The sequence below is a fragment of the Globicephala melas genome, chromosome 10 (assembly GCF_963455315.2).
Source record: "Globicephala melas chromosome 10, mGloMel1.2, whole genome shotgun sequence".
Taxonomy (NCBI): domain Eukaryota; kingdom Metazoa; phylum Chordata; class Mammalia; order Artiodactyla; family Delphinidae; genus Globicephala; species Globicephala melas.
The window spans coordinates 8,301,085-8,318,516 of NC_083323.1; the positions used below are offsets into that span (position 1 = coordinate 8,301,085).

Below are 17,432 nucleotides of genomic sequence, written 5' to 3' on the forward strand. Positions count from 1 at the left end.
TTAGAAAGGTATATAGATTAAAAACAAGGTTATCAAGCTAACTGAAATCTTCTGTAATTTGGGAAAAACCCTCAAATTTTATTTTGAAATTATGAAGTATGTTAACTCTGCATGAAAATAGTGTGAAAAAACCGTAACCATATTTGGATAGAACATGTATAATCAACTTGGTTCACAATGGACTTTGTAGCAATCCACAGATCAAAAAAATGAAGAGAAATGACCTTTTTTTAGAGTCCAGTGCACAGCTAGTTTGGCTGGTCACTTATACTAAAGTTTATGTACTATAAGTATCTGATAATCAGGTGATCCTGGGAGAATACTTATGATCACCATTAACCAAGAGTATTAAGACTATCTTATATTTGATATATCTCAACCCAAAAGAGCCCTCCTCCCCACCAAAATGGATATAATTGTTTCTTCTCTGTTTATATAAGTAATACACAGCCATGTCCTCTGTGGAAACATTAGGAAAAAGAGCGAAATATCAAGGAAGAAAACAAAAAACTACCTATAACTCTCAATCCAGAGTTAAGCAATCTGAACACATGGATATAATATAGTCCATTTTTAAAATGTGCTAAGGCAACAATTAGAAAGCATATGAACGATCTATATGCGTCTTGAGGACTATAGCGTAAGAGGTGTTTTATACCATCCTTTCATTTCTATGTGAAAAGTCATCACGTGCAAACAGAATGGACGCAACTAATAATTAAATGTCCTTCTGTGACATTCAGAGATGAAAGCAGAAGGACAAGTAAGTAGTCATGGAGCTAAGGCCAGGAAAGTATCACTGGAGCCACTGTCACAAAGGAATTGTCCCCAAATTCCTGGTTTTCTCCACAAAAACTACAACAGAGCTACTGCAAGGTGACAGACAGAGGCCTGCTCTGTCCACCTGGGCCTGTAAAGGCGAGGCGGCATGATCAGGCCAGCCCTGCCAGTCCTGTTTCTGCTGCACAGCCCTTCCTTGGAGGACTGACAGATCCAACACCAGGAAAGGCGCTGCTCCAGGCTGAATCAAACGCTGGGCAACATCGGTCTTCTTAAAGCTTCATTATCTAACATGTAAGTTACCTTTCTCTGGGTAATATGATACTTAAGGACACTGGATTCTTAAGATGCTGTAACCCTCCAATATTTAATCTTACTAGTGTTGCTGCTGCTTTCTAATTAGCAATTTTATTAGATTGAAAAGACCTCAAAAGTAGTCTTGCCATTCAATCAAACGTTCAAAAATGGCAAATATGATGCTAAATTAGATGATAGAAGGTACCTGTAAGCTTCTTTAACCTTTTCCTAAGCCAGTCATTAGTTAACTATTAAACGTAAACTTATGACCAAAAATGGGAAGACAAAAGAAACATATTTAAAATAAAACCCATGTTGAGAAACATGAAGAGAGATGGGTTCTATGGGCTGAAAGAGCTAAAGCCTATACTTAATATCATTCTGTGCATTCAGTAATCAACAAATTTCCCAAGACAGACAAATGATGCAATAAACTGCAGACCAGGGCCAAGGCGAGGCCACAGCCAAGCAGTTATAAATTTGAGAGGCCTCCTTACTTGTCTAGCAGCGAAGTTTTGGGGGTTGAGCCCTGTGCCGATTGCTCCAAGGCTGACGTTGGGTAGTGTGGAACCAGAGGGAGACAGCTTGTAGCTGGGAGAAGGGGAGAAGGGAGAGCAGGGAGCCTCATCCCCAAGGCACCCATCTTGATTGGAGAAAGGCAAAGTCAGCTGAAAAGTAGTAGTAGTTAGCCAATCACAGTGAGTGTTGGTTAGTGAAGCAACAGAATGCAAGAAGGGAAAAGAGAAACACCAGGAATAAACAAGGTTAGAGTGTATTAGCAGTAAACGAGGATAGAATTTGGATCTGATAATAGTCATGATACTTTGCCCAACAGACACCATCTGTCATCCTCTTTCCTATAGATTCTTATCCTAAGTTAGTTAACACATTCTGTCCATTGCACTAAGATAAAAATTGCCAGACACTTCATTTTCATGCATCTAGTATTGATTGCTCTAACTACGTGGCTGCCGAAACAGACGCCACGGTAGTCTTCTTGCGGATATGTTGCTGTCTGGATCAGCACTGTGGTGTCAAAAATGTGCCAGATCTAAACACTCTGGTTTTAACTGCCTTCTGAAGACCAGGGACACTGCAAATTGGTATTCTGAATCAAGGAATGACCTCCTCCATTAGAAATGTTAAAAATCCCAACAGATAGGTATAAATGACTTGTTTAAAGCAGGTAGTTGAGAATTTGAAAAGTATACCATCATAACTAAAAACAGATCATTATGGAAATGGAGAAAGAAGACAAAAGAGCTCTCTTAGAAATAGCAAAGGAGAAAGTTTTGGATCATCTCGACAAAGCTAGAAGGCAAGGCCTTAGGAGACACAGACTATTTGCACAAGATCCAAAAATTTATTTTTGTAAATTGCACAACAGCAGAAAAAAGAATTCAGAATAAATTTGCCTCTAGGATTTCTTCTACGTGTTTTGAGTGTGCATTTCCCCCGCTATAAATAGATCACTTCCCCCCTCCAAACTTCATAAATTCCCCAAAACTTAGACCTTGTTCGCAATACTCACATTCTAAAGACAGATGGTTCTAGCTGCTGCCTAATCACCTGCCAACAACAGCTATTTTCATGTCACCATTCAAAAGTAGGTGGCGTTTGTGCTTTGCTCGCTCATTCAGTTCAGTAATTCTATGCTTCCTTCTGGAATTAATTATCAAAAGACAAGTGGGAACCAAAGTGGTTCTCATGAATTATTATCTTAAACCAAGGATTCAACTCACCTTCTCAAAATAAGGCCCACTATCTGTGGTTCCCATGTCTTTGGAATTAGGTGGACGGAACCCAGATCGATCCTTCCTCATGATATCATTAAAATCCCCGAGATTCATTGCTCGCTTGTCCACATCAAATTTTTTATCCGGAAGGCTCCCTGAAAAGTAACACAGAAGGAGTGAGGATGTTAACAGTCGATGTCTCCCTCATGACCAAGAGTGACCTGTCCCACTACGCTCCCTGAGGTGCAGGTGTAAGACCAGAAGAGCTTTTTACTGGTTCAGGCTGCTGGTGGTCCTTCCTGGAACACATATGGATGCCTTAAAAACAAACCAAAACCAAACAATCCCCCCCAAACCCCACAACATATATTAGCTGTAGCCGGTTTTCTATGGAAGACTGAAAGAGAGCCTGAGGGCTAACCTAGTAAAAAAATCTCTAACTAATCTAATTCTTAGACCGGGTATTGATATGTTTGATGAACATTATCTTGCTCATATATTCAAATGTCCTCAGTGAGAGGATGTGTCTCTTGTTAATATTTTAGCATCTGCTAGACAAACAGCTGGGGTTGTGAAACACGATTATGAGGAATAAAAAGAGCAAAGAGGCATGGTTGTTGCCCTAAAACTTAGAACTTCATGCTGAACGCAGGAGATGGTGTGCCATGTTACTGGTACAATGTAATTTCCCAGGTGCAATGGCTATTCCCACTTTCTTTCACATATCTATAAATTTGCTATGGTACAGTGACATGAAGCTCATTTTTTAGCTGCTCTCATATTTAAGAGAATCACAGATCAGGGGTTATTTCCCTTATCTCCTAGGATTGTTTCCTTTTCTTCCCGGTTTGATTCTTCTTAAGTTCCTTCAGGTGAGCAACAGCATCACTGTGAAGGTCCCACAGATGAAGGGCTGATGCTGCATCTGCTCTACTTGCAGAGGAGGGGGTTGGTCAATAATGGGACATCCCAGTGCAGACAGACCTGGCCACCTGAGAGCTGACTCTGGCAGGGCCACAGACATATTTTATTTGGCCACACACAGCATTTTTAAACGTCTGGATTAGCTTCCACTATTTAAAAATCAGGATGTCCAGGACAGGAATAAAGATGCAGATGTAGAGAATAGACTTGAGGACAGGGGGAGGGGGAAGGGTAAGCTGGGACGAAGTGAGAGACTGGCATGGACACATATACACTACCAAACGTAAAAGAGACAGCTAGTGGGAAGCGGCCGCATAGCGCAGGGAGATCAGCTCAGTGCTTTGTGACTACCTAGAGGGGTGGGATAGGGAGGGTGGGAGGGAGACGCAAGAGGGTGGAGATATGGGGCTATATGTATATGTACAGCAGATTCACTCCGTTATAACAGCAGAAGCTAACACACCATTGTAAAGCAACTATACTCCAATAAAGACGTTAAAAAAAAAAAATCAGGATGTCAATGCATATCTGAATTTCTGGCCTCTCTTGAAAACACTGGAGGACCTGGCAAAGCTGAGCCTACACTCGTCCACGACAACAAGTGCGAACGGCCGAGCAAAGGCTGACTCCTTTATGTGGAACACACGGTCTTCCCCAGCTGCCCAGTGGCCTCCAAGTCTCAAGTTTTTATACGTGGCACAAACTACTCATTTACGTCAAGCACGGTGCCTTCCCCAGAGCGAGTGTGGAATACGTGTCTAGGAACTGCACCCATCCCAACTCAAAGTGAGCAGGGGATCCCAACAGGGTGTCATGAACAACATATTCCATTCGTATTAGTGGAGGGATACACACCTACAGACAAATCCATTTTGCTACTTGGATTATCTTCAGTTTGACTCTGAAAATAAAGAAGAGTGAAGGAAGATTAAAGGCTTGAATTAAACGTCTGAATCAGAGGAGAAATGGCATTATTCATGTGTGAGCCACACCTTACTTTACTACTAGGACTATACAAGGTCCTTGGAAATGAACCTTAAACTGGAATGAAGACAATAACTTTTTTTTTTGGCTGAGTGGCATGAGGGATCTTAGTTCCCTGACCAGGGATTGAACCCGTGTCCCCTGCAGTGGAAACGCGAAGTCCTAATCACTGGACCGCCCGGGAAGTCCCAAGACAGTAACATTTATATATATATATATATATATATATATATATATATATATATATATATATATATATATATATATATATATATATATATATATATTTATTTATTTATTTATTTATTTTTGGCTGCACTGCATCTTTGTTGCTGCACGCGGGCTTTCTCTGGTTGTGGCGAGTGGGGGCTACTCTTCGTTGCGGAGCACTGGCTCTAGGCACATGGGCTTCAGTAGTTGTGGCTTGTGGGCTCTAGAGCACAGACAGGCTCAGTAGTTGTGGCGCATGGGCTTAGTTGCTCTGCAGCACCCAGACCAGGACTCGAACCTGTGTGCCCTGCGTTGGCAGTGGATCTTAACCACTTCCCTTCCCCCACAGGGAAGTCCCAGTAACATTTCTTTTTTCCTTTTTTTTTTTTTTTGCAGTACGCGGGCCTCTCACTGTTGTGGCCTCTCCCGTTGCGGAGCACAGGCTCCGGACACGCAGGCTCAGCGGCCATGGCTCACGGGCCCAGCCACTCCGTGGCATGTGGGATTCTCCCGGACCGGGGCACGAACCCGTGTCCCCTGCATCGGCAGGCGGACTCTCAACCACTGTGCCACCAGGGAAGCCCCCAGTAACATTTTTAATATGACTAATTTTGGGACTTCCCAGGTGGTCCAGTGGTTAAGACTCTGCGCCCCCAATGCAGGGGACCCAGGTTCGATCCCTGGTCAGGGAACTAGAGCCTGCATGCCGCAACTAAAAATTCCGCAAGCCGCAACTAAGACCTGGTGCAGCCAAATAAAGAAATAAATATTAAAAACAAAAATCTGACTAATTTTGATTGCTGTTGGTGTCTATATTCCTAAATTCGATTTTCACATCAAATTAGCTTCAGTAAATCTATGGGCAGAGGAACAGCTAAACAGCTGCTTGGAGAATTAAACCCCTGTGCTCAAGTTCCAGTCGGCTCAGGATCAAATTCCAAGAGCGGCAGCCAAATGATGACAACTTCTTCTTGTGACTTGTCAAGTCATCAGATCTTGAAATGTGCAGCCAAGTCATTTGTCTTTTGGCAACCAGGACAGGGTGTCCCCATAATGTTCCCGAGAGATCAAAAAATTAGAAATTCTACAAGAACTGCCTATATAATTAATCACAAATAGTTTCCCTAGTTATTCTGCAGTTGCTGTCTTTTTAAAAATTATAATATTAAAACTGCTACAGTACTCAGCAAAAATTATATAAATTTTAAGTACTTGGCTTTTTCTTCCCTAACTGCCTAAGGAAAAGGATACAAGAACTAAAAATACAAAAGCTGTACCCTTTAAATACTGGAGTATTTCGTTAAGAAAAAAAGAATAGAGAACAAATACTGCCTAATCCAAATCAGGAATACTGCTTAACCAGTTTCTAAATCTGTACTTTTGTACTATATGTGGCAGTGGTCTTAAAATTTGTACTAAATGTAAAAGTTGGGATACATTACACATATGAAAAAGTAAAACTTACCAGCAATCCCATATTTGAAAACTGTTTGGCAAGGGGATTCATCCATGAATCATTGTTTCCTCCTTTTAGTGAGCACTAGAGAAATGAAATATGTAACCTCAGAATCAAGTAATTTATTTTATTTCAACTTCCTGAGTTGCATAAGTACTGACTAAAAATGCAAAACCAAGAGTTTACCTTTTTGAACCCTAACTATTCCTCTTTAACTATAGTTATTTTAATATGTTATCTGTTAGCCTAAAAAAGTACTACGCTTTAGTTATTACATCTATGTTTTCATTCCTACTTTATTCGCTGCACTGAATTAGAAGTAACTGGAAAAATATATGGTCAGCTAGTGTTTTTACCCTACAAATAGAAGGTCAATAGCAGGTTTTCTAAAACATAATGTTTGCATGCTAGTATGTTCTCTCTTACTATCTCCTTGTAACCCAAGCCGGTTTGTATTAGGAGTGAAGAAAAGGAGTTTGATGCTAGTGCATGTTATTTGGAAAGGAGCCCATTTAAACTAGTCATTATTCTCTGTGTGGATACAATGAGGAACTCATCCACGCAGCACTTTCATCAGCTTGTTTTCATAGTGGAAAGATGTGGCTCCCCAATGGGAAAGAAGCCTAGCAGAAGACGCCATCATCAAGCTCACCGCATAGCCGTTACTATGAGGGCAGTTAGTTTTCAGTGCAAAGGTGGCGGATGTAGGCTTCTGCTTGTTTCTTAATGGGACAAACTAGTTTCTGCACTGAACAAGGCACCAGTCATCAGTCCCACTTTTATTTCTACGTAGAAGGTGAGTAGAACTGTGGCAGGGACCTTGTGGGGGCAGGTGATGGGGCTTTGTGCACGTGTGCATTCTCCGGGTAAAGATTCTATTTGTGTTCTGATGGTATTGGTCAGATCAATTTTATTATTCCTGCAAGTGTTAAGGTACTTAGTTTGAAGGTCAAAAAAACCCTCAGTGGAAGGAGGAGAGAAGTGGTAGTTACTTTGTGGACAGATGTTAGTGATGACAGCACAACAATGTGAATGTACTTAATGCGACTGATCCATACACTTAAAATTGGTTAAGATGGTAAATTTTATGTCAGCTGCATTTGATCACACACACAAAGAGGCCCTCAGTATGAAAGGTCAGAATCATCAGTCATGGAGCAGAAATATTTAATTCCCAATTAACTTCATTAAATCTTGGTGGTTCCCTGAGTGGGCTAGTACCTTTCACTCAGTTGCTTCCTCAACAGTCTCCTGAACTATCTTGTAATTTGGTCTTATTGTTAATTTGTAAATAACAAAAAGAAAGCCACAGCAGACTAGACAACATGAATGTACTAAAAATGCTGGCAAGTTTACTGAATAATTTCTTTTGTGACTGGAGTAATAAAAGTCCTTTAAGAGGGAAAACTGTAAATGACTGCTTAAACAAAACGTCTCTAACAGAAACAACCTGTATTCTCAGGCCTAAAAGAGAGTAATCCTATTCAGAACAAAATCCCACAGGCAAAGGGGATGAAGGTAGAGCCCCTGGCCACTGAAGACCTTCTAACATGGCACCCGGTATTTGAAAACCAGGATTTTTAGTTGTGAAGCGTTTCTTAGGGCAGCAAGGCTCCCATCCTCAAATTAAATACATGGCTGCCCACTTCCTATGTCCCTCAATGTATCTGTGGAATGAGAGGCTGGAATGAAAAAAGAGGGCTTCTACTGAGAGTCGTTCAGGTTCTAGATTGAAAACCAAAGTCCTCATCAAATTATGCAAATCAAAGGAGAAACTAAGTTGTTCTAAGATACAGAAAGTAACAAGTGTAGAACACAACTGGTACAGGATGTAGATAAGTCATCTAGTTGCTAACGCAGGGTTATGCACTGGCACCTCATTTTGTTGAGAAAAGGGTCCTGGGCCTTGGAGTTTCCCAAACGAGATAAAAGTGAGTTGCGATGATTGCTGTTGGAGAAACCATATTACTGTGGTTTCTCTTTTACACATTCCTGGGGATTTACTCTAAGGACTGACTTGGCTTTAGAACGCAAAAGCGTAAAACATTTATAAGGTGTGCCGTGACAGCTTCCAAAGAATTATTCTAACATGGAAGCCAAAGTGAGGAAAATTTCGTTTCTTTGAAAATTCCATCTTACCCACAGCAAGAGTTTTGTCACTGGAGATTTCAAGGTCATGGGGAAGGAAGATGAGGGGTAAAGAGGAAGTAGTTACTTGTTCTGAAGAAAATACCTCCCCTCTCACTGAGGACCTCAGGGACCCTAGCTGCCTGGCTTCGTCCATGAAAACATTCTCAGTTCTGCCCTCTAAGAAAGAATAAGCAAGCCCAGACATCTCTAAAGCGGGCTACCTTCATCTGTTTCTTTCCTCCTTGGCCCCAGCTTGCCGAACTGTGGGAGGAAGCACTTCCCTGAGAGCCGGCGGTGTTCCAGACTCCTCCATCCTCCTCCTCTTCCCAGCTGGGATGGCGGGTTCCTGTCACGGGCCCGTCACTCTCCCCCCAGCCGTCTTGCATAGATTTGGAATCTTTAAGAGAAGAATGAACCAACTGTACGCTATATATAACAATATATAGGTATATATAACAATAAGCTATATATAATGATAACCGCAACAACCACTCCCCGTAAATGCAACATTTTAGTGTATTTGTAATTGTGTCTAGTCTACCTGTACGGCAAGGCAAACATCATTCGAACTTTTCAGAGCAGAAATGGAAATCCAAAAAGGGTCAACGATACAGAGTAAGTCAATAAACCACAAATCAAGATTTCCTGGTCTCTGGTTCAATGATTTTTTCCCCCTTTATACAAAGTTGACAGAAATCCCCCAATTGAAAAGAAGCTGTCGTTACTTATAAGAAATTTCACATCTCAATTTAGAGAAATCTGTTCCTCTTAATGAGGATGTTTTACTGCATTCTTTAGTTTTACCCTCCTAAAAGTATGTGGTGAACTTTATAATGGACTTTACAAATATAAGGTATGGTAAAGAACAACTGTCTACCTTGCTTGGGGTGAAGAAAAGAACATGCAAAATGGATGAAAAAAGAAAACTGTATTAGATTTTGAGTATCAAAATTATGGTGAAAGAAGAGAAATTCACATATAGCCATGAAAATTTGAAAGTTATTGGATTTACTTACACACTTGAAATGGATTAGGTACTAAAAAGATCCTAGGCAAAGACAATGTATAAGCAATGGCTTTTAAAAGACAGACAGAGGAAATGTGGTAGACAGGGAACAAGGAAAACAGAACAAAGACAGAGGGAAATCAGGGCTCTAATATTCGACGAAATAGGACGTCATCAGTATCCAGGGTCAAATTTCACCAACATCCCCCTTTAAACAAAGATCTTGAATTTGGAGATTGGGATAATCCTTAATCTCCTTCTGAAAATGTATGGAACTGATGGATACACTTTGTGGTAATGATACTCTATACAATGATGGAAGAAGGGAAATACACTATCCTGCCTAGAAGCTCCATCCACACCTTCAATTTACCGAATGACAGGACCTTTATGAAGGGGTAGTTATTTAATTTAGATAGCTTCATGTGAAGTCTAGAGCCAGAAAGGTGTCTCTTCCAGGCCTTTCCTTGAATGACTGCTGCCATGCCCTAGGACCAGGCCTATGATGCCACGCAGGCACCCATCAAGTACACAGGGTGCAAGGCAGTTGATTTCCTCAGACTGTGGCATCATCTCCCAGCAACGCCATGGGGAACCTGATGGAACCTCCATGGGGTTCACTGAGCCCCCATTGCAGGGGCTCTGTGACTGGGCAGCAAGAGGCAGGGCTTGGGGGCTATCCCCTCTGCTGCTGGAAATGCCATTGATAACCAGGACCATTTCTTCTGCATAGGAGGTTATCCACTATTATTGTAAACACAGGCTTTATACATCCTGACAAGCAACAGGAATTACAGACCCAACATAAGTGACATACTGACCCCTTCAAAGAAGGACGACATCCACGTAACCCTTCTTCTAGAGAAAGGAGCTGAACTTTTAACAAATGACTTCTTGGAGAAAGATTAGAAAGCTCCGATTTTTAGTCACAGAGCCCACACCAGATATAAGGTATCTGCAGTCTAGACAAGATCACAGGTTAACTATCAGCATCAATTTGGTAGGCTGTGATGATCTAGCCCCTTCCTCTATTACACACTGAAATTACCCAGAGAAGGAGTAAATATAACTACAGCTTTAACTGCAGATATAGATGATCCTGAAGAGTAGAAGACTTTTTAAAATCTGGAGAAAAGTGAGTCTTTTGTGATGGACAAAAGATGATCCTGAAGTTGGGAAAGACACATAAAAATCCTGAAAGCACTGCTGAAGTACCTCCTTGTGCCAAGGGTCTGCTTAATGCCTTCCAACAGCATTTTGGATCTAGTCCAAGTCTACAGGATGGTATTTCCCATGATGATACAACCAATTTTGCAATGAAAATCAAGACGAAATCAAATTCTTTATAAAGCTATTTCTATGAAGTGAAGGAGATTCGTAATTTTTAAAATGCAGTCAAGTTACATAGGAACAAGAGTGAGTTTCTAGAATACAGACAGCTAAGATGATATTCCTTCCTGTGGCATGGTGAGAATCATACATACCATAAAATAAACTTGACAGCAGAATTTTTTTATTCTTGTTCAAATTTTGAGTATTCAGTCTGACCACATTTTTTAATCAAAAGACAATTCCTTAAGTCTGCAATATGGTAGAAAAGTGATGTTGGAATACTCTTTAAGAAAACTATAAACAAGTGAAAACAGATACTCGAAACTGAATTTTTCAATTGAGCACCACCCAGTGGGGCGTCCCGCAGCACCCACTTACAAAGTTTGCAAATTACTCTGACTGCACATTGCCAGCTGGATCTCGTATAGCTCAGATTCTCAATGATCGTGAATAAGTGTGACGTGCTTTGTGTACAAATTCAAATGAAGAAATCTTTGTTGGGTTCAAGAAACCTTAAATGTGCTTACGTGGGTGGACGTATGAGAAGAGAGACAAAGGGGAAAGGAAGGAACGGAAGGATGAAGTCACTGGGCAGCAGAGACCTTGTTCCACGTTAAAAGCCAGGAGTTTAAAAAAAAATTATACCAACGTGAGAGCAGAGATGCAAAATAGATCTAATGAGCAATATTTAAGTTACTGAGCAAAAAAAAAGCACCACATGAAAATTTCAGTTCTGGCCAGACACTACACCTAAGTTAAAACGAAATCAACAAAACTAACATGACTTTTAGTTCACTGTAAGCATTTTTACATATGCCAAGTCCAGCATTTGCTGCTAACCATTTATTAAAGGTTCAAGGTCCTGAATCTCACTGAAACAACAGTTTAACAACAGCCCTCACCAAAATGTGTGACCCCCAAAGTTATAATAGAGACTCCCTCAAAAATAATGCCGTATACTTACTAGGTTTCATGGCATTTGGAGCACTGGAGGGTGTGGTCCCCCAGCCTGTGGTCGATGCTCCTGTGTCATCCATTTCACCCCACCCAGGACTGCTTTCATTTGGCTCACCCCAAGCTGAAGTACCATTATCTGGAGCAGGTGGTGTGCTTTTGCTCCAGACTGTAAAGAAAGGACATGTATCTCTAAGAATGATTTGTTCAATGAACACCACAGTATCCACTGGGGGTGAAGGTAGGAGGAACAGGCACTCCTGAATTCTGTTGGTGGAAATAGAAATAGGTACCACCTTCATGGAGGGCACTTGGCATTGTCACTTTAACTTTTTGCCCAGTAATTCCACTGCCAGGAAATTATACCACAGATATACTTGTAAAGGTAGATGAAATTACATGTACAACAATGCCCACTGTCAGATAACATTTGGAAGCAACCTAAATATCTACCAAAAAGGGACCAGTGAGACCAATCGTGAGTTGCCCATCAAATGAATACTATACACGAAGCAATTAAAAGACAGAAATGTACATGCTAACGTGGAAAGTTTTTAAGAATAATGAAAAAAGCAAGGTGAAGAACAGTGTATATAGTACAATCCCTTCCGTGTAAAAATTTTAAAGGATAGATATATTTTGCTATAGGTATGAACGAAATTTTTGAATGGCACACAAAATTCTAAGACCTGCAGGGAGAGACCCTGGGGCTAAGATTCTTTTACTTATTACCTTTTGCTTTTCTGTACAGTTTGAAGGTTTTTTCCTATATGAATAAAAATTTTTACATGTTCTAGGTAGGGAACTAATGAGCAATCTTCATTTCCTTCCTCATTCTTTTCAATATTTCAAGAGAAGAACTAATTAAAAGTAATCATTTTCTAAATGTCCATAACTGGATTCACTGAATACTAAGCTTACTCTGGAAAGTGGAAAATTAAATATTATGACTAATTTTAACTAAAAAAAACAAACACTTGAATGGTGCATCCTCTTAATTTGTTGAACTATATGAGGACATTCAAGTTGACAATGCCAAACTAAGAATGATTACCAGCACTACTTTTTTTTTTTTTAAAGAGTTCAAAATCCCACGCTCCTCCCACCCCCGCCCCACCTTTTTAAAAATTTTCACCAGCACTATTTTTAATTTACCAGGTATGATGTTTCCTACTCAAATAAGGAGGGAAGAAAGTTTAATTCTGGACAACTGATTATCATGAGATAACGATCTCCACACAAAGAAGTACTCCACTTCCAGAGGTTAACTGTTAAAAATCACCTGGAAAGCGATGGAAACCTTCCAGATCCCAGCTTTGCTACAGCATTTTCTGATGGCCTCTGCAAGAACAACACAGACTACTTCCCGTCGCCGGGGCAAGAGAAACACAGAGGATGTGTCCACAGGCAGAACCAGAATGGAAGTCAGGTCTATTTCTGCTCCTATTTTAATTCTTTATTTTTAAATCTAGAGCACAGTTTGTTTAGCAAGATATAAATCTTTTGGATTCTGCAGACCAATACAATTACCAAAACGAAAAAAAAAACTGGAGAGACTAACCCAGGAATGCCTACTTTTTCCTTTTGCCAAGAAAGAACATTAAAATGTACTACCAGCATCTGTTATCACTACCATTTTAAAAAAAGAGAGTCTCTGTTAACAACAGCCTAGAGTTAACGTAGGAAAGGTTCCCAGAACAAAGCTTAGTTAAATAAATGCATCTTAATAAAAATGCCTTGGTTTAGGATTTCTTTTCTTCACCCAAACCTGTGAGAAAAAGCCATCGCCTACCTGATGCTGATTTAGCAGTCATCGGGGTAGGCAGGTTTGGTTCTCGAGGTGCTGGGCCCCCTTGGGAATTCTTATCCCACAGATTCACATTCTTGTAGTTGTAACTGTTAGGGTCTCCCCACGCCGAAGTGCCATCATCAATGTCCATCTTCCGACTAATCGACTGTGGGGACGGCTCTTCCCAACCACTGGGTTCCTCATCCTTCGGGTTCACTGGCTGCGGCCCGCTGCTCCAGTTGGAACTGGAAGGTCGTCCATTGCCTGGAGGTGGTGGGGCTGGGCCTCCCCATGAACCAGAAGTCTCTGGTTGTGGTGGCGGTGGCTGCTGTGCCTGCTGCTGCTGTTGGTGCTGTTTGTTCCAGGAACTGGGTTGTCTGCCTGTCTCTGTCCAGGCTGTAGATCTTTTGCAATCTTCCCACCCGCCTTTTGAAGCTAGGCTTGCATTCCCACCGTTCCCCCAAGTTCCGATTTCATTCTGCCCTCCTTCACCCCACCCAGACACAGGTTTACTGGCAGAACTTTCCCAATTGCTAGTTTTCGCCTGATCGACCTCCTCTCCCCAACCATTCTTTCCAGAAGTCCATCCTTGATTGGGCTGGCGTCCACCTCCCCACCCCTGCTCCTTGTTGGAATTCTCATTCCAAGAGGAAGATGTCTTTTCATCTGGTCGTCCTCCTCCCCAACTGGAAGAGTTGTTGTTCTTATAGTCATTCCAGCCTCCTGTGTTCTTGGGGTCTTTCCATTCTGTAGAGGCTGAGAGCTCCCCCCATCCAGACTTCATTTGATTGCTTTGGCTGGGTGCATCTCCCCAGCCCCCTGAGTTCTTGGTCTGTGTGGCAGCGCTCTCCCACCCCTCAGTTCCTTTGTCAGATTTCCCCTCGGGCCTTGGCACCTCTTCAATATCCCACACTGTGTCCTGCTTAATTTGAGTTTGGCCCCAGCCAGTGTTTGAGAGCACCCTGGGGTCCAAATCAGTTCGGCTCAAAAGAGTCTGCAAGACAGCCTGACAATCAGGATGTGTGGGCCTGTACGACCGACGGCCAGAATTATGACTGTCACTACTTCCTGCTTTGTGGTTGCTTCCAGTGCTTTGACCTCCAACTTCACTTCCCGTGGAGCTGGAAGATCTTCCCCAACAGGGAGCCTGGGCATTGCCTTGGTTTTCAGGGAGGGGGTGGCCCTTTTGATTGTCCCATGCTCCAGTGCTAGAATTTGGTTGGTTTGGACCACTCCATTCTCCAATTTTCAACTCATCAGACCCAGTCGGCTGTTTCCATTCTCCCTGAGAGACCCCAGATGTCATTTTGTTCCCTTCACCCCATTTGTTGTCATTAGAGTCCTGAGGGCCAAAGTTCCAGGACCCACCCGTAGACCTGTTATTGTTGTCCCAAGAGTCATTTTTTGACCCGGTTGATTTCTGAACAGGAGCTCCTTTCCAGGAGTCCTCTCTATCCTTTCCATTGTTCCCATTGTTTCCAGAATTGCTCTGTCCAGAGGCTGTGTCAGTTCCAGAAGGCCCCCTAGCTGCACTCCAAGATCCAACACTCCCAGTCTTTCGATCTCCAGTGCTTTGTGAAGGGGCATCAGTGCTCCTGGAGGCGTTCCCCAAGCCCATTCCGAAGGGCATTCCCTTATTCTCCATGGGGTTTGGTGAACTTAAGTTCAAGGAGTTAGTGTTTCCATTTTTTGGTCCATCAGTGTTATGAATTTGAGCCTGTTCTCTGCCAGAGACAACAAAATTAACACCCGCATTTTCCATCTTTGACTGCTGTTCCCTGGATGCCTGACCTACTGTGCTAACCTGTGCACTGGAATTACTAGTATCCGTTTCCAATGCCCCTTTCCTAGAATTTCCTTCTTGGACCAGCGCTGGCCAGGCAGATGGGTTGCTATTTGGGTTAAAGTTGCTGAAGCCAGAGCCAGGTCCAATTCTATCCTGACCGCTCACACTCCTCCAATTCCCTAGTCCATTGTTGCTTTCTGTAGTCGAGTTGGAAGATTGAACAGATTTAGCCTTAGGGTCAGATTTCCAGACCCCAAGATTACATTCGTTCCCAGAACTTGCAGACTGGCACTGGCTCCCTTTTCCTTTGTTACTAGTGGTGCTTCCTGGCAGAGTGCTCTTCTCAGAGCCAGGGTTCGAGGCACTGTTGTTATCGGTGGTGTTTTCGGAAGAAGACTCAGTGTCTTTGCTGGCAATGCAAGGCCACTCTTCCATGTCAGACCCGTCTACAATCACCTTGTCCCAGATGTGAATAGGGTTGGGGGAGGCGCCGTTGTTGGAGGAGGCTCCCGGGCCCCAAGTGGGATTTGCATAATGTGAAGCAGCAGCACCTCCAAGGGCTGACTCTGAGAAAGAGAGTGTCTCATCAATCACAGCTGCATATGCATGCTCTATTAACACCCCAAGCTCCAAGTGCCCCAGAGGAGAGTTCACCATGCTTCCCCACAAACTAGCTGTCTACCCAGCTGCCTGCCTTGGTAAACTGTATCACACCCGTCTTAGTCATCTCTTCTGTTCTGCCTGGTTGGTGTATTTGCTAAATCTCACCCCCTCAGCATCTCTCAAAGATACCCTCTTGCCATTCCTAGTGACAGAGAAGGGCCTTCCTGTATCTTCAGACAAGGCAATAACACCCTGTACTTGCTTTGTATCTCCAATCCATGCTGAACATTCCTGGCTGCAGTGAGTTTTCTAAAGCACACTTTTGATTATATCACTGCTGTATGGAAGGCAGTGGATAGTTTCTTAGTGTACAAGAATAAAGCTAAACTCTCTGGACTGAAGTTTGATCAAGATGCTCCACAACCTGGGACCAACTGACTCTTCTAGTCTCATCTTCCACTACTCTCTCTGACGATGCCCACATTCCACAAATTGCACCTCCTCACCCTGGCACCATTCCACATAGGCACGGCCTGTTTTTTCCTTCTGAATTCACAAACTGAAATTTACCTGTCTTCCTGGGCCGAGTTCAAGTGCCATTTCTTCTATGAAACTTTTTTGAGCTTTTACCACCTGAAAACCACCTTTCCCTGTCTGGAGCCATTTTGCTCAGTGTACTGTGTTCACATCTTCCTTTCCCCACGTTAGTGCCTTTTAGTCAGAGACCTACCTTGCTAATAACGTTTGAATTCCACATGGCGACCAGGGAACTGCTACTCAGTAAGCATCTACTGAATGAGGAATGCCCATCCAGCTAGATGCTAGGGGCAGACAAGCATGAATCAGTTTGTATGCCCAAGGAACTTGATAAAATAGTCTGGCTCAGCACATATTTGATGGAATTTACTATATTTGGTGGGGGGAAAAATGACCTGTTTTTAGCCCAATAATTTCTAAACTTATTCCTTTCACCAAAGAACTTTAAATCAATATGACATTGAAAAAAAAAAACTATTACATAGAGCCATATAAAAATAAGGAAGCAGAGAATCTCAAACTCTTGAGATTAGGGGCCTCCTTGGTTTTAAGAATGTAAACAGGAGACTGACTCACACTGGACCCATGTCGATGTCCACGCCTGGCTAGACTCAGCTGCTGAAGTGCCCGGCACAACCGCTCCCTCACACTTCCCTTTGCAGCTGGTTACAAGGGGACAGGAAGGAAGGGCCAGGAGGCCTTTCCCTGCCTGATTTGGGCCTGGCCTGACAGCTACCACAAGAAGCCTCATATACAGGGCTTATCTCTGTATGAAGCCTGTGTCACCACGAGCTTTCTTTCCATCTTCGCTTGGCACACAAGATGGTAACAGAATTATCTAGGCAATTCTATGTTCAAATCAGAACTAGAATAAAGCGTCCTGTCATTAACAACCACCAGCCCATTGT

General features: G+C 42.4%; 1 protein-coding gene across 11 annotated transcripts in view; it reads right to left on the reverse strand.

Annotated features, from left to right (window-relative positions):
* TNRC6B (trinucleotide repeat containing adaptor 6B) overlaps positions 1–17,432 on the reverse strand; it is a 250,005-nt gene that overhangs the window by 36,569 nt on the left and 196,004 nt on the right. For 8 of the 11 annotated variants that reach the window (XM_060306216.1, XM_060306218.1, XM_030855890.2 and 5 more), the window contains 7 exons: positions 13,602–15,950; positions 11,820–11,978; positions 8,739–8,914; positions 6,397–6,471; positions 4,593–4,638; positions 2,820–2,968; positions 1,575–1,745 (listed from right to left, as the gene is read on the reverse strand). In XM_060306216.1, the coding sequence (XP_060162199.1) occupies positions 1,575–1,745; positions 2,820–2,968; positions 4,593–4,638; positions 6,397–6,471; positions 8,739–8,914; positions 11,820–11,978; positions 13,602–15,950 (3,125 nt within the window). The remainder of the gene's footprint in view (positions 1–1,574; positions 1,746–2,819; positions 2,969–4,592; positions 4,639–6,396; positions 6,472–8,738; positions 8,915–11,819; positions 11,979–13,601; positions 15,951–17,432) is intronic. The other 3 variants (XM_030855886.2, XM_030855887.2, XM_030855889.2) reach the window with 3 other exon arrangements.